Genomic DNA, 25368 nt, shown 5'->3' on the forward strand with positions numbered 1-25368 from the left:
TCCAAAAGATGTTTCGGAATATCTTTGAAAATTTCTGCTCTTGACTGCTCTATCACCAAGGATTTCTTGTAATGCTGACTTAAAATTATGTCTCTTTCCTCTTTGGTTCTTAAGGTGATCAGACAATCTCTTACTCTGTTCTTCTCCTTCCTCCCTCCTCTTCCAAGCCTGAAGGCTCTCACAATTCTAAAGTCCTCTTGTTTCAGTCTCCAAAATTCTACAAATTATTGCGTGAAAAAGTCTGCCAAATTGTCTTTTTCCACCTCGGGTATCGCTCTGATCCTTAAATTGACCTGTTTGTCCTTGAGCTCAAGCATAGAAAATTTTAATTTATGATCCTCCAATTGTCTTGCCAGGTCCCAGACCAATATGGCAAATTTTAACAGTCAGCCCAAGTTTTAGTTTTGCACTTGGGAGGGAATTATTTGAGTTTATTATAAAACCCAAACATGCATTTTGCAAGCAAGTAGGGATTTTAGGGTGATAAGGCAGAGATAGTTGTGGGTGGGATCTGCAGGATCCTGGGCAGGCTGAGGTAGTAGGACTAAACAGAGGATTGCCTGTCTTTTGTGGTGGGAAGATGCAGAATGTTGACTAATTTGAGGGGAGGGATCCGGTGAGCACCATTAGGCACCATTTACTAATGGGTGTTGCAGAGGACAACTGCTAAGGACTTGTGAAATGTCTGGGCTAAATACAGAAGATAAGCAGAGCTTGCTGGATCAGGCCAGTGAACCCCAAACAAGAAGCCCCCAGACAGAATCTGACTGCACCAGTACTTTACCCTTTCATTCAGAACATCTTTGAGGCTAAGCTGCCCAATACAACCGAAGTTGTGGGGACCCAGGGCCACCAAGCTGACCTTAGCCAGCTGAGGCTGAGGCAAAGGGCAATGACATCATTCATTCCCCTTGCCCTGGCAGAAGTTGGCCCTCCCAAAACAATGTTTTGTTTAGTTTCCTGCACCACAGTTCAACCCACACTTGTTGCTTTGTCTCTTATTTCCCTGTTCTGGTTGTAAATTCAGCTGACTGCCAAACAATAAATCTATCTTGATGAAATAAGAATTCCAAAAACAGACATCCTCATTTTCAGCCCAAGTCCCCAGATAATAAAAAGGCTGGTTCTTGGGGCATATTGTCACATCACTCTCCAGACAGCTGCAGCCATGAAAGTTCTGCTCCTTTCCATACTCAGCCTCCTTGCTGTGGCAAATGAGGCCCGTTTGTTTGAGCGCTGTGAGCTAGCAGGCGTTTTGAGACGATATGGGCTAGATGGATTCGGAGGCTACACCCTGAATGACTGTGAGTTTTGTTTGCTGAGTGCACAGCTTCATTGGAGTTCTTTGTATGGATTTATGCTTGCAATGGGGCACCTTCCAGGTGTTGCTGGATTTCAACTCCCATTGGTCACATCCTGTGTTACCAGTGAACATAGATGATAGGAGTTGTAGCCCAACAACATCTGGAGGGCAGCAGGCTTGCAGGGCATGTTATGATATTTTTCAGCTGCTCTGTCCAGTGTTCTCATTTTCAAAATTTGCTTTTGAATCTTACAATCTGAAACCATCTTGTATGACCTCTTAGGGAAAGGAGAAATGCTAGCATCCCCATAAAAATGCTGCCTTCTTGCTTGCGCTGCTGCCTAAAGAAGCTCATCCTATTGGCAACCAGGGTCTTCTGTGTGGAGAAGGCACACAGTCATGGTACATGCTGAAAACTGACATGCTCACTGACTAGTTCCCTTGCCACTGATGTCAATAATTTGCTTAGGCAACCTTTCAATTACATTTTGTACTAACTGTTAACACTGCTGGATATATTTTACTATTGTTTGTGTATTCTTGATTAATCTTATTATAAACCACCTTGATGGTATATAAATTTAAAATAAATTAATAATGAGAAATAATAAACAAAGTGGTACTGATGGTATTGATACTGTGAAATGTTTACATGTAGTGTTTTCTGCTCTGAAAAAAATGAAGACTGCAAAAATTATAATCAAAATAAAGAATGTCAAAACTGAAAATAGTTAATAAAAAAGTGTTGACATAATTGAAGTTTGGTGGAATGGAATGGAATGGAAAACCAAGTTAGAGATTTGAATATTGTTCATATGGTGCTTTAGGGTTTTCATAGTCCTTCCTGTGCGTTATCTGCCTCTCCCTTCCTGCATGATGCCCCAACACCTGACAGCCCCAGATTGATCTGGGCCATCCAAGCTGACCTGCCGTCATCTGTGGATGCCTTACCTGACTTGACTGCCAGGATGCCTTTGAAAAGACTGGATTTGGCTTGGGCCTTGGCCAAACCCCTGGAATCCAGTGTATTCAAGACCATGATTCAAATCTCTTAACCACAATGCTTGCACTACACCATTTTCTGGTGTGCAATCTGTGCAAATTTTCTTCTTAAAAAGGTACTGTATGTTTTTTCGCCAGCTTTCTAATACCCATGTATGTATTTTCTTTCCCCTGCCAGGGATTTGTCTGCTCAGTGCTGGAGGCGGTTTTAGCACTAACCCCCCAGTGATTACCATGGGCATCCGCCGATACTATGGGCTGTTCAGGATTGACAATCAATACTTTTGCAGTGATGGGACCATAGCATCACGTAATGTCTGAAACATGCGCTGTCAGCGTGAGTGACATGTTTTTGCTTTGTATTATGTGAACTAGCAACTTTCTGTCATTTCCCTCTTTGCAATTTGGAAAGAAAGAAGTCCACATTCATACACATCTTGTGCATATTACTCTGTGTAAAACACTTTTGTACATGTTACTGCACAGTATACTTCACTGGCCAGCCATGAGTTCCAGTCTTATGAGAGAAGAAGAAAAACTTTTCTCTGTCTACTTTCTCCATGCCTTGCATCATTTTATGGACTACTATCATTCCTCTGTGGGTGGCCACAGAGCCTAGGACTTGCCAATCAGAAGGCTGGCGGTTCGAATCCCTGCGACGGGGTGAGCTCCCGTTGCTTGGTCCCTGCTCCTGCTAACCTAGCAGTTCGAAAGCACATCAAAATGCAACTAGATAAATAGGTACCGCTCTGGCGGGAAGGTAAACGGCGTTTCTGTGCGCTGCTCTGGTTTCTGCTGGCCACATGACCTGGAAGCTGTACGCCGGCTCCCTCGGCCAATAAAGCAAGATGAGCGCCGCAACCCCAGAGTTGGTCATGACTGGACCTAATGGTCAGGGGTCCCTTTACCTTTATTATCATTCCTCTTATTACTTGACCCTTCTATAAATTAAAAAGCCCCAAAGGCTGTAATCTTTCCTCATAGGGGAGTTGCTACAGCCCCTTGATAATTTTGGTTGCCTTTCTGAACATTTCTCAGCTTTACAATATCTATTTTTGAGCTGAGGCAATCAGAACTGTACACAAGATTGCAAATGCACTCACACAATAGATTTATATAACGGCATTATGATATCGGCAGTTTTATTTACCGTTGCTTTTGTAATGATCCCTAGCATAGAATTTGCCACACACTGGGTCGACACCTTTGTTATCTTCTACAACTTCAAGGTCTCATTCCTGGTCAGACCCCATAAATGTATAGGGGACATATATAAATAACAATGATAAATAAATAAATAAACAATTGGGGGTCCCAACATGCATCCCTTTTCACTTGTTTTCATTGACTTGCATTTGCCATTTTACTGCCTATTCTCTCAATTTGAAGTGGTCCTTTTGGACTTCCTCACAATCCTTTTTTGTTTTTTTGAACAATTCGAGATCATTAGCAAACTTTGACAACTCATCCCTGTGGATGTGGCAAATCCCTGCTTATGAGCAAGTTAAAAAAACACAAATCCCAATACTGATCCTTAGAGGACTTCACTCTCTACATCTCTCCATTCAGAAAACTGCCAAATAATTTCTGCTCTTTGTTTTCTGCAATTTAACCAATTTGTGATTCACAATATGTTCTCCTCATATTCCCAGACTGCTAAGCTTACTCACTAGTCTTTAATGTTGAAAGCTTCTTGAAAGTCCAGATCACCTTTATCTACTTTCTTATTGACACTCTCCAAGAACTGTAATAAGTTTGTGAAACTGAACTTGCCCTTGCAGAAGGCATGTTGGTTTGTTCTTCTATATGCTTAGTTATTTTATCCTAACAATGCTTTTCATCATTTTTTTCTGGGACAGACATGCTAACCAGCTTGTAATTTCCAGGAGTCCCCCTGAATCCCCTTTTTAAAAAGTTGGTGTTGCACTGGTTGCATTCCATGGAGGATGATCTTGCAAGTCATCATTTTGTAGCTGGCTCTGCTTCCTCTAGTCATTATTTTGCACCCTGACTGGAGCTTGTTCATTTTGAGTTCTACAAACGAACAGTAGATTTTGGATACCCTTTGCTATAAATCATAATGAGAGTCAATCTGGGCCAAATTTTGGGCTGTAGATTTTAAATGGACAATTATGTGGCTTGGCAATCACCTGTGATTTGTCAGCATTTACAAGCAGGTGCCCAAGTTTTTCCTGGATTCAAGTGGTTCCTTCTGTGTCCAGAGGTGATGATGCCCTAGCTTGTTTTTGTTGTAAACTTCAGGGCTTGTTTCTTTATGGTGTGGATTTGTTCTGGAGACATACAGACAATGGAATTTGCAGACTGAGGGAAAGGGAAGACAGTCTGAGAAACAGGAAGCTAGCAGGAAGATGGTCCCAAGCTTTTTGAAAAAAGGGCTCCCTGTTGCAAAGATTAAATTGCTATGTAGTTGAAATTTAACTGTAATAAGTGAAAGCACCTAGTACAGGTTTTCCAGCAGACTGCCTAATCCACATTTAGTCCACTCATCATGTCTAAAGAGCAACAGCCTCTGAAACAAGCAAGAGCTGCCATAATTAAGAACCACAGTACTTTTTACTGTATCATTTTTGTGCTATTTCACAGTGACATCCAGAAGCAACCTCGTTATTTCCATTAATCTTCATTACCTGCCTGTCTCATTCCATATCTTTGCAGGATTCCTTGATGACAATCTCACTGATGACATTGCATGTGTTAAGACAATTGTCCGAAGTCAAGTATGGGTAAAAACCTGGTGAGTCACATCAGTTTCCTAAGCTCCACAAAAGGCAAAAAAGGGTCAGGGTCAGGGTCAGGGAATTGAAGGGGAGAGGGAGAGAGAGAGAGAGAGAGAGAGAGAGAGAGAGAGAGAGAGAGACATACACCCCCCCAAAAAAAAACACTAAAGGCCATAAGTAGAAAATGAATATATACCATACTTTTCTGTGTAAAAGATGTTTTTTTACTAAAAAAATTATGGTAAAATAGGGGGCGGCATGTTATACATGGAAAAATACAGTATATACATATACAACCAAAACACTGAAGCCCATAAGTAGAAAATCTAAGTTTTTGAAGTGAAATTGAATAGCCTAGGATTGAGATTAGGAATCTACTTAGAGATTTGTCCCTTTTCATTTCCTTTGCATAAATTCAATGCAGCATGACCCTCAAATGGTGGCATCTCCTATTCAGCAGTTGAAAATGGAAAGATAAAAACCTATTCTTTCCCTTGTACATGTCATGTTTGTACATGTCAGTTTCATCTGAACTTTCTGAGCAGTACAGGGAGTCTGAAGGAAGTTTCTAAATTTATTAGGCTAAACCCTTTCTTAGTAGGGTTTCTCATCATGAGGAGGCTTCAAACATGCTTTGAAGCCTCCTCATGATGAGAAACCCTACTAAGAAAGGGTTCTATGTGTCTTCAACGTTGTTGTTGTTGTTGTTGTTGTTGTTACCCCTCTCTTCAGCCAAAAAGGCTTCCAGAGCAGTTTACATACAATCCGTTAAATCAAGACAGTCCCTACCTGCAGGCTTACAAAATTTCAAAACCACAACAGAAAGGGAAGATGAGAGTAAGCTAACTCATGAATTAAGGAAGGGAGGGGTCTCTTAGCCTTGCCCTGAACTATTGGGATCCTTGCCTGCACAACTTTAAGAGGCAGCATCTGTTCTGCAACCAGTCAAGATCTCGTCAGAATAGGCCGCGATTAGCTCAGATTGTGAGGAGAGGAGGTCTCTAACAAGGAGGCAGCCATAGCTAGCCTGTTCCCAAGAGACATGGCATCCCAAATAGCCCACCCCAGTGCAACCCACTATGACCTTAGAAGCCCACTTCAGTTGCACTGGATGAGCCTGAGTGTCAGTATTATGCAAGAGGGAGAAAAGCTTTTATCTACTGTCAGAGCTGGCTCCGGGTCCCAGCTCACCAAGGACCAACGCTAGCCGATCGTACAGTATCAAAGTCTTTATTGAAGAATAGTCTCCATTTACAAGTCTCAGCGTCCCAGCCCTACGTCTGGACTTTAGACCGGCGAAGCTCTGTCTGGATCTCCACCCCCTGTGCACCAGTTTAATACTCTAATCTTACTCCACCTCTTCCTTCTCTCTCTCTTCCTCTGGGTCTTACTACCCCCCGGGGTCTCATTCCTCCTGGACTCTTCCGACGCAGAGCTTGACCCCTCTGACTCCTCCCCCTCTCTTCGGCGGGCTTTAGGACCTGGCTCCCTACCCGGGCTGCCCACCTTGCCGCCCTCCTGTACATTTGAACTTGGCGCGCGCGCGCGTTTTACTTTCCGGATGACCGTTTCCTCGCTCCCTGACGAGGGTGTGGTCAGTCCTGCCTCACGTTCTCCCTCTGCCTGCGCGCTCCCTGATCCCGATGCCTTGGACTCCTCCCCCCTACTGCACTCTGGGGGGGACGCTGGCCCGGATTTCCAGCTGCTACTCTCTGAGTCCCCTCCTTCCCGAGGTGTCCCCCTGGGCACTCCCCTTGCCCTGACCATGGGGGCCCCTTTCTGTGAATCCTCCGAGTCACTGGAGAGGCTCAGAGACCTCGGACTACTGTCGCCGCTGACATTTCCTTCCGACTCCTCCCCCTCGCTCTCCATTTCTTCCCTCTCCTGTGACTCTGCTCCTGAACCCCTGACATCCATCCCCCCCTCGAAGCCCCCCCTTCCCCCCTCCCCTTCCTCCGGCGGGGGTGCTGGGTGCTCCGTCGTTGTGGGGGTGAATGGTGGATACAGTTCGTCCCCCGTGGCGTGCATCCAGTTAGAGAAATCCGGCTCGTCCTCCATGTCTTCGCCGACCTCGTTCTCCTCTGCTTCCATCTCCGTGCCGCCATGCTCGAACCCAACGTCCTCCCCCATCACGTCCATGTCCCTCTCACCCTCGTTCCCCTCTGGGTCCGTTGCCTGCCAAGGGCCCCTCAGCCACCTCTCCTCTCCTCGATTGTCCCACCAAAAGGAGCGGTCTGAGGCAAACCCCGAGGGCGAGCCCTCCGGTGAACGTGTTTCTAAAGCTGGTTCTTCGTCCGAGGTGAATCCCTGGAACGTGCTGGTAGAAAGCGTGGGTGTGAAAAGCCAGTCGTCGAAATACTCGGCTGGCATGGGCCTGTGTGGGAACAAGGCATGAAACTCCTCTTTGAGGAGAGGCTCGTCCAGGGCATAGTCCGGCACCCAACTGTTGGCGCTGGCCGGGGTACCTTCCCTTGCGAGAAAATATTCTACTCCCTCTTCCCCCCATCTCGAGTCCAAAATCTCTGTGACCTGGTTGATGGGTTCCCTTCTTGGCGACTCCCTCCTTGGGGGGATCTCCTTATACTGGTCTGATGCCGTGCCCTGCGCCTGAAATCGGTGAGGTGCTTTGTAGGGCGTGAGCACCGACCTATGGAATACTGGGTGCATTCTGGATCCTTCCGGAAGTGTCAACCGGAAGGCCACCGGATTGATCTGTGCCTCAACTAGGTAAGGTCCTAGCTGCTTATGTCCGAGTTTCTTCTTAGCTAAGGATCTTGTCGGCACTGCGTGGGCCGCTAACCACACCCAGTCTCCCACCTGTATGTCTTCACCAACCCTCCTGTGCTTGTCAGCCTGCAGTTTGTATGCGTGCTTTGCTAGCTCTAACTGCCTCCTAAGCTGCTCGTGGACTTCCTGCAATTCCGCCGCCAAGACTTCCGCTGCCTGTGGCTCCCCCTCCCCCAGTCTCTCTAATCCCGGGAAGGTTCTGGGATGCCTCCCGTTGTTGGCGAAGAACGGCGTCACCCCTGTGGACACGTGCTTCGTGTTGTTGTAAGCGAACTCAGCGAGCGGCAGGTAGTCCACCCATGTCGTCGGCTGTTGATTTGCATAGCATCTCAGGTACTGCTGCATGACGGCGTTGACGCGCTCCGCTTGTCCGTTGGTCTGCGGGTGTCTCGCCGACGCTAGGTTGATCTTGACATTCAGGAAACCCATCAGCTTCTGCCAGAAGCTCGAAATGAACTGGCGCCCCCTGTCGGACAAAATAGACCGTGGCAGTCCATGCACTCTGAAGACGTGGTCTATGAACAGCTTGGCGGTCTGTTCTGCCGTGGCCACCTTCGCGCACGGAATGAAGTGGGCCATTTTAGTGAACATGTCCACCACCACTAGCACTGCCGTTTTACCCCTTGAGCTGGGTAAATCCGTGACAAAGTCCAGGGCCACCCTCTCCCACGGTTCGCTCGGAGTCTGCAGCGGTTCGAGCAGTCCCGCCGGAGGTTTGTGCACTGACTTGGCCCTTTGGCAGGTGTCGCACCTCGAGACGTACTCCGCGACTTCCCCCCGCATCTTGGGCCACCAAAAATCCCTGGCAACGAGGTCTGCCGTCTTCTCCTTGCCAAAGTGCCCGGCGGTGGGTGCGTCGTGTAACTGCTGCAGTACCTTCGCCCGGAGGTCGTCTCCCGGTACATAGAGAGCTCCTCTGCGGATGAGCAATCCGTCTCGTACTTGGAACTCGTCGTCCTTCACCGTGCCCTTGTGCACCTCCTCCATCTTGGCTTGTGCAAAGGGGTCCCCCTGCAGTGCTCGACGGACCGCCTCCAAGTCCACGGTTGCTGCAGCGCACGCCCACGCTTTCGGAGCGAAAATGTGCTTGGCCGCTGCTGGTGCCGCCTCTTCAAGGTATTGCGGCTTCCTGGACAGTGCATCCGCCATGATGTTGTTGTCGCCTGGGATGTATTCTATCCTGAAGTCGAAATCCGCGAAAACTTCCGCCCATCTGATGTGCCGCTGGTTTAGGAATCTTGCCGTGCGCCAGTACTCCAGGTTCTTATGATCCGTGCGAACCTGCACGGTGTGCTTGGCCCCGACGAGGAAGTGCCGCCACGCCTTGAATGCTGCATGAATGGCCAGCAACTCCCTGTCCCAGATGGTGTAGTTTTGCTCCGACTTGCTGAGCTTCCTAGAGTAGAAGGCACACGGTCTCCAGTCCCCATGCGGGTCCTCTTGCAACAGTACGGCGCCCACGGCTCTGTCTGAGGCGTCTGTTTCAACCCTCAGCGGTTTGCTGGGATTCACATGCAGTAGCTGCCCTTCGGACGAGAAGAGACGCTTAAGGTTCTGAAAGGACTGCTCCGCTTGCTCCGTCCAGATGAACTTCTTCTTCTTAGAGCTGAGCGTGTCCGTAATGGCCGCCGTCTGCATCGCGAACCCCTTGATGAACTTGCGGTAAAAGTTGGCGAACCCCACAAACCGCTGGACCTCCTTCCGATTGCGCGGGCTCTTCCAGTCCAACACTGCGCGAACCTTGGCGCTGTCCATGGCAAGCCCCTTGTCCGACAGCTTGTAGCCCAGGAAATCCACCTCCTTCCTGTCGAACTGGCACTTCTCCAGCTTGGCATACAGTCGATGCTCCTGCAGTCTCTGCAGAACTTCCTTGACGTCTCTCTCGTGGGTCTCCTCAGATTCTGAGAATATCAGGATGTCGTCCAAGAAGCAGACGCATGTCTTGTAGAGGAGACCCGCCAGGACATGATGCATGAAAGCTTGAAAACAGTGGGCGCCATTTTGTAAACCGAAGGGCATAACTCTGTATTCATATGTGCCCAGGGGCGTGAACATGGCAGTCTTCCACTCGTCTCCTTCCCGTATGCGAATCAGGTTGTACGCCCCTCGCAGATCCAACTTTGTAAAAACGCGTCCTTTCCTCGCCGTCGCCAGCAGGTCATCTATCTTGGGCATGGGAAAGGCCGCGGGCTTGGTCTTTGAATTTAAGAGCCTGAAGTCTACCACAAGTCTTTTTTGGGGCGTGTCCCTTTTCTTCACAAAGAATACAGGACTGCCCCCCGCTGCCTTCGACTCCCGGATGAAACCGCGCTTCAAGTTGAGGTCTATGAACTCCTTGAGCTCCTGCAGCTCGTCCTCAGACATGGAATACAGTTTCCCGGCTGGCAGCGTCGCTCCTGGCAGGAGGTCAATCTTGCAGTCATAGGGCCTGTGGGGGGGCAGCTTGTCCGCTTCCTTCTCGCAGAAAACCTCCAAAAACGCTGCGTACTTGCGCGGCACTGCTTGCAGCGTGCCTAAATGTAGCTGCGGGTCGTCCCCTCCTTCTTCCGGGCTAGGAAGGATGCAATGTTCCGCGCAATAGGAGGAGCCGAAGGTCAGTTGGCGCTGGTACCACGCCAATGCTGGGCTGTGCCTGTGCAGCCAACTCATGTCCAGGACTACAGGCGTGTCCGACAGGTGGGTGACGTTAAAGCTGATGACTTCTCGGTGATTTCCGATCCGCATCACCATTGGTTGCGTTTGTTGCACCACCTGCCCCCCTAACAAGTCTCTGCCATCCACCGTGACAACGTTCAGGGGCAGTGTGGCTGGTAGCAGTGGTATATTGTGCTGCTGAATGAATTCCAGTCCTATAAAGTCAGCGTTGCTGCCGGAGTCAATGGTGATCGGCACCTCCAGAGTGCGTCCATTGGGCAGTTGGAGAGACGCTGTAAGCTGCACCACTGGTTTGGGTGGGAGGGGGTCTGTGGGTTGCAAAAGTGCTGGGGATTGTTTCATTGACTTGTCTGGCTGGACCCCAGTACCTCTTCCTCCAGCCAGACTCCGTCGTTTAACTGTTGCTGCGTTTTCAATTGAGCTGCTTCTGCGACTGGTGCCGAGGCTGCAGTGTGCTTGTGGAGCCTCTGGGGACACTCTTTCGCCATGTGTTGAGCACTGTCGCAGATGTAGCACTTCCTGTTCCCTCTAGGAGGCTTCGTTTTGGCTGCTCCCGGTGTCAGGGCTCTGTTAGCTGACTGAGCCCTGGCACCTCCTATCTCCATCGGCTCTTCTCCCCCTCCCTGCGAGGGTGTGGAGTGCGCACGCGCTGCTTCTCTGGGAAAGAAGGGAGGTGCTCTGGCTGGTGCCCTTCCCCAACGCCCTTCTTCCCTGTTGCAAGGACGTTCTTCCAGATGCACCCCGATCTCCAGAGCCCTCTGGACTACCTGCTGGGTGCTCCTTGGTCTCTCCCCTCTTCCAATCTCCGCTTTTACATCTGCATTCAACCCCTCCCAAAAGAGGTCTCTGACTGGCGCAGAATCTTTTTCCCACCCCAGGGCATGAACCAGTCCGAAAAATCGAGTATGGTACTGCCGCACGCTGGCTTTGCCTTGTTTAAGTCCATGTATGTCCCTCCTGGCAATATCGACGTCTACCTTTGATAAAAAGCATGAGTCCATTGCTTTAATAAAAGCCTTCGCATCTTGGAGCGCTGGATCATTGTCCCTCCATAGATTCCGCAGCCACGTTTTGGCTTCCCCATGCAAATGGGACAGGATAAACCCCACTCTCTCTCTCTCATCTCTAAAGTCTTTGTCCAGGAGATCCAGCGCAAACAGCAGGTCTGCTCTGAAGTTGGGGTACTGCTGCAAACTCCCGTCGAAATGCGATACCAGGCTGCCTCCCCTCCTCCCCAAGCCAATGCCTTCTGCCTTGTATCCCGTTTGCCCCTGTTTAGAAAGCACGTCCAACCTGGCTTGGAGATCCCGGCAGGAGGTAACCATTTCCTCCTCTCTCTTCCTGGATGCAATTACCTCCGTGCTGAGGTGCGTCACCGCTTCTTGCAGGGCTTTTATCTGCTCTTCCGTCGTCATCTTGCCTGAGTTTTGTGAGCTCTGTAAGCACCCCTCCTCTGTCCTCGCTGCGTCGACTCACGTGGCGAGGTTCTTGGTGCCAAAACTTTAAAAAAGGAGACAGAGCTTACTGTCAGAGCTGGCTCCGGGTCCCAGCTCACCAAGGACCAACGCTAGCCGATCGTACAGTATCAAAGTCTTTATTGAAGAATAGTCTCCATTTACAAGTCTCAGCGTCCCAGCCCTACGTCTGGACTTTAGACCGGCGAAGCTCTGTCTGGATCTCCACCCCCTGTGCACCAGTTTAATACTCTAATCTTACTCCACCTCTTCCTTCTCTCTCTCTTCCTCTGGGTCTTACTACCCCCCGGGGTCTCATTCCTCCTGGACTCTTCCGACGCAGAGCTTGACCCCTCTGACTCCTCCCCCTCTCTTCGGCGGGCTTTAGGACCTGGCTCCCTACCCGGGCTGCCCACCTTGCCGCCCTCCTGTACATTTGAACTTGGCGCGCGCGCGCGTTTTACTTTCCGGATGACCGTTTCCTCGCTCCCTGACGAGGGTGTGGTCAGTCCTGCCTCACGTTCTCCCTCTGCCTGCGCGCTCCCTGATCCCGATGCCTTGGACTCCTCCCCCCTACTGCACTCTGGGGGGGACGCTGGCCCGGATTTCCAGCTGCTACTCTCTGAGTCCCCTCCTTCCCGAGGTGTCCCCCTGGGCACTCCCCTTGCCCTGACCATGGGGGCCCCTTTCTGTGAATCCTCCGAGTCACTGGAGAGGCTCAGAGACCTCGGACTACTGTCGCCGCTGACATTTCCTTCCGACTCCTCCCCCTCGCTCTCCGTTTCTTCCCTCTCCTGTGACTCTGCTCCTGAACCCCTGACATCTACTTTCTACACCCCAGGCATCCTTTGCAGACACATCAGTCATGCCCATTGCTTCACTTTTTGGCAGCAAATCTATAAGTTTAATCCTGCATTGTGTGAAAAGGTTACTCCTGCTTGAACCACAAACTATCTGCATTCCAAATTTTAGGTTCATTCCTGTGACAAGGTGAAATTTTGTATTTCCAGAACCGTGGCAACAATATATGTATTTGGATCATTTGATATGTACCTGTTTGAAGGGAAATCCAAGGAATGTTGATTTTTCTTCTTTCTACATTCTTAGGATCCGGACAACCTTCACAAGAAGGTGTAGTACAAGAAGACAATTCTTCCTTGGCAGTTGTGGTTTCTGAGATCTCCATTCCTACTGGCCCTTCATAATCAAACCTTCCAATTCCTTCTGATGGCACTCTTCACCTGCTAGCACTTGAAGAGGGAAGCCCTTGCTTTACAACATTTCAGAACTTCATAGCTCTTCTGAACTAATGTAATACAAAGAATAAAAACTTTTCTCTGTCTACTTTCTCCATGCCTTGCATCATTTTATGGACTACTATCATTCCTCTGTGGGTGGGCACAGAGCCTAGGGCTTGCCAATCAGAAGGTCGGCGGTTCGAATCCCCGCAATGACGGGGTGAGCTCCCATTGCTCGGTCCCTGCTCCTGCCAACCTAGTAGTTCAAAAGTACGTCAAAGTGCAACTAGATAAATAGGTACCACTCCGGCGGGAAGGTAAACGGCATTTCCGTGCGCTGCTCTGGTTCACCAGAAGTGGCTTAGTCATGCTGGCCACATGACTTGGAAGCTATACGCCGGCTCCCTCAGCCAATAAAGCGAGATGAGCGCCACAACCCCAGTCAGTCACAACTGGACCTAATGGTCAGGGGTCCCTTTACCTTTACCTTTATTACTTCCCTTGATCTGGACACTAGACTTCTGTTGATGAAACCTAGAATAGCATGCCCTTTTTTTGCTACTGCGTCACACTGTTTACTCATGTTAAGCTTGTGGTCCACCACGACCCTGAGATCCTTTTCACATGTACTGCTAGTAAGCCAGGTGTCCCCCACCTTATATTTGTGCATCTCTTTCCTCCTGCCTAAGTTCAGAACCTTACATTTGTCCTTATGAAAATTTGTTTTGTCAGCTTGGGCCCAAGTCTCTGATCTGTTAAGATCATTTTGAATTCTGATTCTGTATGGCATCTCCTCAGCTTGTGTTCCAAGTGCTAATTTATTGCCTCTTAGACACACCATACGTTTAAAGCACATAATTCACCCCTGCCATCCTAGGAACTGTGGCGTTCTAAACGGAGGGAAAGGGGGGTTGACCTTTTGGAATTTTTGTATGGTAATGTTCAGTTATGCCATTGGAAGAACAGTTGCAAGGTCCTAATTTATTGCAGGGAATCAAACCCATAGATTCTAACATGTTAGTAGCCATGCCTGTCCTCCTTAATATTGTTTCTGTTAAAAGGGTCATACAAGCAAGACAAAATAACAAATAACAGTGGGGCGGTGATAAGGAAAAAACACACATTTTATTCACACATCAGCAAGGATGTGGGCTCAAGCATAAATGATTATGCAAAACACTAGGATGTGCCCAGACTTGTTCCAAACAGTAATAATAATAATAATAATAATATATTTGTACCCCGCCCATCTGGCTGGGTTTCCCCAGCCAGTCTGGGCGGCTTCCAACAAAGATGAAAAATACACTAAAATGTCACATATTAAAAACTTCCCTGAACAGGGCTGCCTTCAGATGTCTTCTGAATGTCAGGTAGTTGTTTATCGCTTTGACATATGATGGGAGGGCGTTCCACAGGGCGGGCACCACTACCGAGAAGGCCCTCTGCCTGGTTCCCTGTAACTTGGCCTCTCGCAGTGAGGGAACCGCTAGAAGGCCCTCGGAACTGGACCTCAGTGTCCGGGCAGAATGATGGGGGTGGAGACGCTCCTTCAGATATACTGGACCGAGGCCATTTAGGGCTTTAAAGGTCAGCACCAACACTTTGAATTGTGCTTGGAAACGTACTGGGAGCCAATGTAGGTCTTTCAAGACCGGTGTTATATGGTCTTGGCGGCCGCTCCCAGTCACCAGTCTAGCTGCCGCATTCTGGATTAGTTGTAGTTTCCCACGTAGAGCGCATTGCAGTAGTCCAAGCGGGCGATAACCAGAGCATGCACCACTCTGGTGAGACAGTCTGCAGGCAGATAGGGTCTCAGCCTACGTACCAGATGGAGCTGGTAAACAGCTGCCCTGGATACAGATTTGACCTGTGCCTCCATGGACAGCTGTGAGTCCAAAATGACTCCCAGGCTGCGCACCTGGTCCTTCAGGGGCACAGTTACCCCATTCAGGACCAGGGAATCCTCCACACCTGCCCGCCTCCTATCCGCCAAAAACAGTACTTCTGTCTTGTCAGGATTCAACCTCAATCTGTTAGCCACCATCCATCCTCCAACCGCCTCCAGACACTCACACAGGACCTTCACTGCCTTCACTGGTTCTGATTTAAAAGAGAGGTAGAGCTGGGTATCATCCGCATACTGATGAACACCCAGCCCAAACCTCCTGATGATCTCTCCCAGTGGCTGCATGTAAATGTTGAAAAGAATGGGGGAGAGGACAGAACCCTGAAGCACCCCACAAATAAGAGCCCAGGGGTCTGAACACTCATCCCCCCCCACCACTTTCTGAACACGGCCCAGGAGGAAGGAGCGGAACCACTGTATGACAGTGCCCCCAGCTCCCAGCCCCTCAAGACGGTCCAGAAGGATGTTATGGTCGATGGTATCAAACGCCGCTGAGAGATCCAGCAGAACTAGGAAACAGCTCTCACCTTTGTCCCTAGCCCGCCGGAGATCATCAACCAGTGCGACCAAGGCAGTTTCAGTCCCATGATGAGGCCTGAATCCTGACTGGAAGGGATCCAAATGGTCCGCTTCTTCCAGGCGTGCCTGGAGTTGTTCAGCAACCACCTGCTCAATCACCTTGCCCAAGAATGGAAGATTTGAGACTGGGCGATAGTTGGCCATCGTGGCCGCATCTAAAGATGGTTTTTAAAGAAGCGGTTTAATAACCGCCTCTTTCAGCGGGTCTGGGAAGGCTCCCTCACGGAGGGAAGCATTCACCACCCCACGAAGCCCATCTCCCAGTCCTTCCCGGCTAGCTTTTATAAGCCAGGATGGGCAAGGATCCAGGAGACAGGTGGTTGGCTTCACTCGTCCAAGCATGTCTACATCCTCGGAGGTAACAGGTTGGAATTGATCCCACGCAACTTGACTAGACAGAACTCTAGCACTCTCCCGCCCTGGCCCTGCTTCCACGGTGGAGTCTACTTCTTCCCGAATCTGAGCGATTTTATCTGCAAAAAACTTTGCAAAATCATTGCAGGAGAACATGTGGCCCATACTGGGCCCAGATGTCGCAGGTGGTTCCGCTAAATTGTGAACCACCTGAAAAAGTCTCCTGCTGCTGTTTTCTGCAGATGCAATAGAGGCGGCGAAGAAAGTGTTCTTCGCTGTTGCTATCGCCACTTGGTAGGCTTGACGTTGAGCTCTAACCTGTGTCCAGTCAGATTCGGAAAAACAATTAGTGCCTCCAGCAATATCACACCTGTTGGGAGGAAGCAGAAGAAGAACTCTGTAATCCCATCCAGGTTTTACACACAAGAAAACCATGAGTTGTCTCACCTACCTGCTTTTATCCTAAGGTAAGACTTGGTTATTATACAGCCCCCGTACATAAGGGCAGCCAGTACCACCAATTGATCACAGGAGAAGCGCCACTGATTCAATAATGTGGGTAGACTGTTTGTGCAAAACACTGTATTCAAAATGATCTGTCAAGCTTTGACCAATCAACGTTAGCAAACAGCACCACCTATCACTGGTACTACAGCCTTGCATCGCACTCCTTTCCATTCAACCCTTTCTGTCAAGGGAGAAAATCTTACCAAGCCAGCAAGGCTTCACTGTAGCAACTTTTATTAAGTTCTGTCTAGGTCAAGGCATTTTGCAGATGGTTGCAGACTAAGGTAACTAATATATATTCACAAAAGATCAGCTGACCACCAGATCTTCTCCATTCCACTTTTGTTCCACTCAGAAAAAGGATTGGGAAATATGACTCTAGAAGCCATGGATCCCAAGGCGTGCAGTCACGCACTCAGTGAACCTTGCCATAGAGAGAGTGTCAAGTCCAGCCATCAGAATCACAAAGGTGATGTGGTGAACCAGGAATGGATTCAGACCAGGACACAAAGAGACTGTGATTTACTTAGCTCGAAGGTAAATAGCTTTGTTTTCTGTCATCAATGGGTGTCTGGTGAAGGTCAGGAGGAGGGAGGAAACTCAGGTTACAACCCCTGGACCAGCAATGATGTATTGATGACCATGTCTGAACTGTATTCTGGGATATGGGGGGAACTTTTAAAAGTCAATGTCTTCTTGCCTTTCTCTCTTCAGGGTCTTGCCTTTCTCTCTGTTGGATTAGGTAGGACCCTGCTATAGCAGTTTGCTTTATACCAAAGCACTTCACTTCAGGTTACTCTGGTTGGTGTCCGTTTTTACTCCTGACTGTGTCGACCACAGCAAACTATGGCAAGTTCTTAAAGAAATGGGAGTGCCTGATCACCTCATCTGTCTCCTGAGAAATCTCTATGTGGGACAAGAAGCTACAGTTAGAACTGGGTATGGAACAACTGATTGGTTCAAAATTGGGAAAGGAGTACGACAAGGCTGTATTTTGTCTCCCTGCTTATTTAACTTATATGCAGAATTCATCATGCGAAAGGCTGGGCTGGATGAATCGCTAGCCGGAATTAAGATTGCTGGAAGAAATACCAACAACCTCAGATATGCAGATGACACAACCTTGATGGCAGAAAGTGAGGAGGAATTAAAGAACCTTTTATTGAGGGTGAAAGAGGAGAGCGCAAAATATGGTCTGAAGCTCAACATCAAAAAAACGAAGATCATGGCCACTGGTCCCATCACCTCCTGGCAAATAGAAGGGGAGGAAATGGAGGCAGTGAGAGATTTCACTTTCTTGGGCTCCATGATCACTGCAGATGGTGACAGCAGCCACAAAATTAAGAGACGCCTGCTTCTTGGGAGGAAAGCAATGACAAACCTAGACAGCATTTTAAAAAGTAGAGACATCACCTTGCCAACAAAGGTCCGTATAGTTAAAGCTATGGTTTTCCCAGTAGTGATGTATGGAAGTGAGAGCTGGACCATAAAGAAGGCTGATCGCCGAAGAATTGACGCTTTTGAATTATGGTGCTGGAGGAAACTCTTGAGAGTCCCATGGACTGCAAGAAGATCAAACGCATCCATTCTTAAGGAAATCAGCCCTGAGTGCTCACTGGAAGGACAGATCGTGAAGCTGAGGCTCCAATACTTTGGCCATCTCATGAGAAGAGAAGACTCACTGGAAAAGACCCTGATGTTGGGAAAGATGGAGGGCACAAGGAGAAGGGGACGACAGAGGACGAGATGGTTAGACAGTGTTCTCGAAGCTACAAACATGAATCTGACCAAACTGCGGGAGGCAGTGGAAGACAGGAGTGCCTGGCGTGCTCTGGTCCATGGGGTCACGAAGAGTCGGACACGACTGAACGACTAAACAACAACAACAACAACGACCAAGGGAACCACACGAGGACCTAGCGGACTTACAGTGTCCCTTAAGTTATTGCAGTGTCTTTTTCAGTGGTTTACCCCTCACAGAGCTACAATTCCTAGCATTTCTAACTAGGATGTCAGGATTCTTTAGAGGAAGGCATGTGTGGTGACCAGAGCTCAGCTTAGCTCCATTTCTTCTTTTACTATTGTTTTTTCTTTTTTCTTAAAAAAATGCCCACACACAAATATAAAATATACTGGCAAATAGACCAGATATCCAAATACCCAAATATCCACAAAAGAACACCAGTGAATATGTGTTGTGGGTGTCCAAAAGCCAATGTTTCCTACAATGGTTGTAAGATCTAGGGCTGCCCACAGAAGTGCCAGCCAACAGCTCTGGCATCAACCATTAAGTCCTCTGCAATGACACACAAATGTTATTTGCAGAGCCACAGACTATAAAAGCCCTTGGACTCCTTGGACCTTTCCACATACCTGCAGCAATGAAGGTTGTCACCTTTGCCTTATTCTGCCTACTCATAGCAATAGCATACGAGGCCAAAGTATACAGCATTTGTGACTTCTACTACGCACTGAAGCCTTTGGGACTGGATCCATTTAAAGGCATCTTTGCAGAACAGTGTGAGTTTTGCCTGTTTGGGTGATCAAACCTTTCCATTGTAATAAATTAATTTGGTCCAATTTGATTGTTGTTTTTTCTTCATTTTCTTTTCTTTTCCTGAATGGTGTATTCCCATGTATTCTGACATTGTTCAGAATGTTTCTTTGATGCTTGAGAGTGGTGAAAGTTTTCAAAGAATGTGGCAAATTTGGAAACTAAGAATCCATAAAACTAGCAAGGTTCAAAGGAGTCATTTGAGAAATTTGAAATGTTTTAGAGACATGTTAGAAGTTATTTGTTAGTTTATAAGCACTGCTTGCTGTTTGCCAATGGTGTACAAGGAAAACTGAAGTTTGAATCAATAAATCACAATTGAGAATTGTTGAAGACAGCATTTTCAAAGTTGAAATCAAGGCTGAGGCTGAAATTTGACTAAGCCAAATAACCATATTTTTCTATTTTAATATTTCTGAAATTGTTTTAGGAAACAAAATACATCCCTGTACGTTCCTGATTGTCATGTTATGCTTTCCTACTAGATCTCTGTGCAGCTGATCAGTCAAGCAAACTCGACACATTCTACTATGAGAATATAGATGGTGTCCCACGCTATGGAATATTCCAGCTAAGTGGCCTTGAGTGGTGTGATAACGGGAGGCACTCCTCTCAGAATAAATGCCACACACTCTGTGACAGTGAGTGACTTCTGAGATCCAAGAAAAGAGCTTGCTTTCTTTCTTTCTTTCTTTCTTTCTTTCTTTCTTTCTTTCTTTCTGGTTGTGCTATCTCAGCATCGAGAAAAAGGCACTGCATTCCCTCGCTGCATTATATTTCATATATTTAACAGATGTTGCTTTAGGGAACTGTCCTTGTGGAAAATTAACCCTTGTTCAGAAACCAAGTCTCACACAGACAAAATTTCTGGTTAAAGAATGTTTGGATTATTTACTAGCTAAAGACTGGTTACATTAAAGATTGTTTGTCCCAATTTATTTGTTTGTTTATTAATTTATTAAAACTATTTCTATTCTGCCTTCCAATACCTAAAATGGCTTGGCTTACAATGTTAAAAACCACCAGTCAATAAAACATTAACAAAAAATCACATTAAAAAAGAGATGCAGGTACAGAAGATAAAAATTGTTAATGACTAACCACTTTAGGAGATTACAGAAATAAATTATACAGGCCAGATACTTGCTGTAAAAGAAAGGCCTTCATGAAGTGATGAAGGAGGAAAAGCGGGCTCCCCTAGGCCACCAACCCAACTCTTGTGGGGAAGCACATAAACAAGCTTCCATAGAAAGATCTAAATGCACAGGCAAAGGTGGAATTCTTCCAAGATGGTCCCAAGCCATTAATTAACACTGAATAAGCACAATTTGGGGACGCGGGTGGCACTGTGGGTTAAACCACAGAGCCTAGGACTTGCCGATCAGAAGGTCGGCGGTTGGAATCCCCGCGACAGGGTGAGCTCCTGTTGCTCGGTCCCAGCTCCTGCCAACCTAGCAGTTCGAAAGCACATTAAAAGTGCAAGTAGGTAAATAGGTACTGCTCCAGTGGGAAGGTAAACGGCGTTTCCATGCGCTGCTCTGGTTCACCAGAAGCGGCTTAGTCATGCTGGCCACATGACCCGGAAGCTGTACGCCGGCTCCCTCAGCCAGTAAAGTGAGATGAGCGCCGCAACCCCAAAGTCGGTCATGACTGGACCTAATGGTCAGGGGTCCCTTTACCTTTTTAAGGCCAATTTATTGATTTGGTAATTCTCTCTTTTTAAAAAATCTACATTACATAAAACAATAAGGGATCTTAACTCTAATTGGAAATGATTTTATATTGTGGTGCCTGTGTGGAGAAGGTTTTGAACTCTCCTGTCAGGTTTGGTAGTCTCTTCCACACAAGACGCGACCTCCAACAGTTTTATTACTTAGATTTATTTAGTAATTATCGGGTTCAACAGTCTGAGCTTCATTCAATCATTCATCAGCTGCCAGATCTACCCTCTTCCGGAGAAAACATGACACTCTCCACCCCTCCCCACTCCTTTTCCCTGTTTGATGCTTTTCTGCTAGACATTCAAAGGCCTGCTTTGGGGGGCTTTCTTGTCCTCCCCCTTCTTCTGCTGCATCTTGTTCTCTCTACTCTGTGTTCCTATCAGAACAGCCAGGCTGCATTCCTTTTTCCCCCCCCCTCCTTTTTTTTTATTAAGGGTTTTCTTGTTTTACAGAAGTTAGTGTAATGCCTCGCTGTTGTTTTTCCATGTAACATTTTTACAAATCCGTTTCATTTGTTGAGGCATTAGGGGGAGAAGAAAAGAAAAAAGAAAAGGGGGGGTGGAGAGAGGGAAAATGGAAGGGGGTGGGGTCGGGTGGCGGTGTTTCTATTATGTTTAATGTATGTAGAGTTTGGGGTCAGCGTTGTTTGTGTTGTTCACTTATGTCCCTTTGGTGGTGAGAGAGGTTGGGGTTGGCCTAGGGTGTGATTGTTTGCTTGTGATTGGCTGTGGTGATCTTTGTTTTCGTGTGTGAGTGAGGTGGGTGGGTGTTTTGGATCAGGTTAGCCATATTGATTTGTATTGTCATTGTCCTGTTGGGCTGTGTGTGTGATTGCTCTCTAATTCTTCCCCCTCCCCTTCACCTTCCTTGCTGCCTGTCATCTCTGGTTCTCCCCCCTCCCTTTCAGAATCCTCTCTGTCTGTCAGAAGGGGACTGTGTTTGACAGTGAGCTACTGCTTGCTGGTCTAACTAGTGAGTTTCTAAGAGCAACAGGCCACTTTCATCTTTGCTTGGCATATAGTCTAGAAGGAAAACTGGAATGAGAACCTCTTCTCCCATGTGTGCTTTAATTGGTTGATCTAATGTGTAACACACACGATCTCCATGCTCCTCATCAAGAAATGCATATAAGGCATGCGGGTGGCGCTGTGATCTTAAACCACTGAGCCTCTTGGGCTTGCTGATTGGAAGGTCAGCGATTTGAATCCGCATGACAGGGTCAGCTCCCCTTGCTCTGTCCTGGCTTCTGCCAACCTAGCAGTTTGAAAGCACATCAGTGCAAGTAGATGAATAAGTACTGCTGCAGCGGGAAGGTAAATGGTGTTTCCATGGCTTCCATCATGGTGTTCCGTTGCTCCAGAAGCAGTTTAGTCCTGCTAGCCACATGACCCAGAAACACCAGCTCCCTCCCATCCCTCCCATAGTTGCCTTTGTGGGGTAACTGATTTACCCCATGAAAAAAATTAGATACATTATCCTATATATAAAACATATATGCTTAATTATGCATTAAATATTTACCCCATGAATATCCTAATACAATACAATATCCTAATTCTTATGTACAGTAAACATAATACATTTATTGTACATAACATTATGGGTCCTTTACCTTTTTTTTTTAACCAACTACAACCTGAAGCTACGATGAAGGGGCTCACAGCATCACCATCACAAGATGGTCTTGCTTCTCCCACAGGCACAGCCTTGGATCAAAACACATTGTGCTCTGCCTCCACCTTTTCCAGCCTGCAACCTCCCGCCTCCACCAGTCACATCACAGCCAACTCAACTCTAATCTCTGGCTTTGTCTCCAAACTGTGAACTGGAGGAGGGGCCCCACCCAATTAACATCTGGCACAGAGCCCCCTCTCTTTGGCTTCCTTAACGGCCCATTACCTTTCCTTTGTTTTCTTAATGTCTTGTCTCCTAACAAAGAAGCTAGTCTGGCTTATCTCAACCCTTGCTGGGTCCAGGAATTTAGGAGAGTCTCACCCCCACAAACTCATAACACTGTATTTGGGGTTTTAGTTGGGCTTTGATTTGGATGGATTCTTCATTAACTCATTTTCATTAACCTCCAAACAGACTTCCTAGATGATAATATCACAGATGATGCTCTCTGTGTTAAGACAATTGTCAACAGTACAAAGGACATGACTGCTTGGTGAGTAGCATCAGCTCATTTTTTTCTAGAAACAAATAAACAAACAAATAAACAAACAAATAAAAGATGGCTGAAAAATATTACTTAATCAGAACCTTTAGTAGAAACTCTATTAGGTGGTGAAAAAGGGGTACATTCAGACCAGCACATTGCATATTAAATAGCATTTAAGTGTCATTTGATTTTGCTTTAGGCCACTTTGTTGTGAAAAGTAGAGAGGAAAATCACATGAGATAGGAATAAGAACAAGCTGAACTCAGGGTGCTGATCATTTGTGAGGGCCTTCCCTGCTTGGCCTTCCCCAAAGGAGCAGCAACCTGTACAGAAAGGAACAGCAACCAACATATCACAAAGGAGCAGCAACCGGCTGCTAAGTGTATAAGGATGCCATCCTGTCCAGGGCTGGGGGGGCGGGGGGCATCAGGTTGGAAGAAGAGACTAGGTGGGAAGGAGAGTTCAGGTGGGAAAGCCTGCCCCCCTGCATCCAAAGGCATCTACTCCACCACTATCTTTTTCCAGAAAGACACAACTGGTTGGGTACGTCCCTCTTATTGTGGTGTCTCCTTCTTTTTGCCTGATGTCCTGCCACCATGAAAGCCCCAGATTGCTCTGGATCACCATGGTGATCCCAGGCTTTGTCAACCCGACTCGAGCAATGGCTGGATCTCCCCCCCCCCCCATTGGCCTTGACTTGTTTGGGTGCACAGCTGTAGCACTTTGTGACCAGTCTTCCTGTTGCCAAATTCAGTCTTGCAGAACTATTTTCTTTTAATAACTCTGTAGCATTGGACAAATGCAAAATAACCAATGTGTTTCGTCCACCCATTAGGCCACTCTATGAGAAATACTGTGATGAAGGTCGGGTAAATCGTTATTATATCAAGTGCCTTTTTGGTGGAGTTACACAAAGAAGAAAGTTTTTGCTTCGGAACATGCCTTGACTTCTATAGCATTGTCTCAGGTGTGGTCTGACAATGTGCTTCACTTCAGAGCCTCATCTCTTCTCATTTTGTAAAGCTTTGGATCCCATGAAACATAATGGGAAACCAACAAACACCAACCTCATCTGTAATTTTTGTCAGACAAGGATGAAATCTGTTCACTTCTGGACAGGTTTGAGCCTTAAAAGGTACGCTCTCTTCTAAGGTCCAGTCTTACTTAAGAAGCTGAACCCCTTGAAGGGACCCCATTTTTATTCCCCACTTACTGCAGGGCTCTACGTAGGGCTACCTTTAAAGATGACTTGGAAACTACAACTAATTCAGAATGCGGCAGCTAGACTGGTGACTGGGAGCAGCCGCTGGGACCATATAGCACTAAAGGATCTCCACTGGCCCCCAGTAAATTTCCAAGCACAATTCAAAGTGTTGGTGCTCGTTATATATCATCTCCCTTTTTTTTTTAATAATACTAAATTCTGAACTGAAAAAATAAAATAAAATGACGTTTGTTCAAAAACCAGAAGCATTTTTACTAGGTATTTCTGATCAAGGACTGCCGAACGAGAAATGGAAAATATTCATGTATGCGACAACAGCGGCAAGAATCCTAATAGCACAAAACTGGAAGACTGGAGAAATACCTTCAAAAGCACAATGGCAGGAAAAATTGATGAACTATGCGGAATTAGCAAAGCTAACGGATAAGCTACATGAAAAAGACAGTGATTTTAAAAAAGAATGGGAACCTTTAATAAACTATCTGCAGAAACGACTGAAAGAAATGGCCTCGGTAGCAGGATTTGAATAAACATTCACAACTTTACTTAACAAAATGCATGAATAACATTTTAATAACGTTTTGACAGATAAGGAATATCAGATTGTATCATTTAATGTAACAAACCAGAGGGGAAGCTGAAGGAAGTCAACGGGAAGGGGGGGGGGGAATGTAGAATGTATGTTTGGAAATGATTTTGATATTTGTTGTTAGAAAAGAAAACTAATAAAAATTATTTTAAAAAAAACAAAAACAAAGTGTTGATGCTGACCTTTAAAGCCCTGAACAGTGTTGGCCCTGTATACCTGTCTCCACCCCCATTGCTCAGCCGGGACACACAGGTCCTCCTCTGGTGGTTCCCTCACTGCAAGAAGCCAAGTTACAGGGAACCAGCCAGAGGCCTTCTCAGTAGTGGTGCCCATCCTGTGGAACACCCTCCCATCAGATGTCAAGGAGATAAAGAACTACACAACTTTTGAATATATTATATATAAATATATTCAAAGATAATTATGAAAAAAATATGGAAATAAAAAAAGGAATTTAGGGATTTGGGGATGAATGAATCTATCATTATTAGGAAGGATATTGGTAATCAAGATGAATGTATTGCCAAAAATGTTATTTTTGTTTCAATCAATCCCAGTGATAAGCAATGTGAGTTGCTTCAAAGAGTGGCAGAAT

At 46.9% G+C, this 25368-nt stretch overlaps 1 protein-coding gene across 5 annotated transcripts in view; it reads left to right on the forward strand.

Moving 5' to 3' along the window:
• The window catches only part of MBD1 (methyl-CpG binding domain protein 1), a 152096-nt gene extending 129143 nt beyond the window's left edge, over positions 1–22953 (forward strand). The window contains exons 21-22 of one of the 5 annotated variants that reach the window (XR_014506618.1): positions 19563–19718; positions 22887–22953. Coding sequence is in view for 3 of the 5 variants with exons in the window: in XM_083420995.1 (XP_083277121.1) it covers positions 4982–5053 (72 nt within the window). In the remaining 2 variants the exon portion in view is untranslated. Of the gene's footprint in view, positions 1–2483; positions 2643–4981; positions 5061–13046; positions 13262–19562; positions 20012–22886 lie in introns of those variants that run through there. The other 4 variants (XR_014506619.1, XM_083420995.1, XM_083420994.1 and 1 more) reach the window with 4 other exon arrangements.
• Positions 22954–25368: the final 2415 nt, after the last annotated feature.

Source organism: Podarcis tiliguerta, assembly GCF_965153285.1.
Source record: "Podarcis tiliguerta genome assembly, chromosome: 17".
In the NCBI taxonomy this organism is placed as follows: domain Eukaryota; kingdom Metazoa; phylum Chordata; class Lepidosauria; order Squamata; family Lacertidae; genus Podarcis; species Podarcis tiliguerta.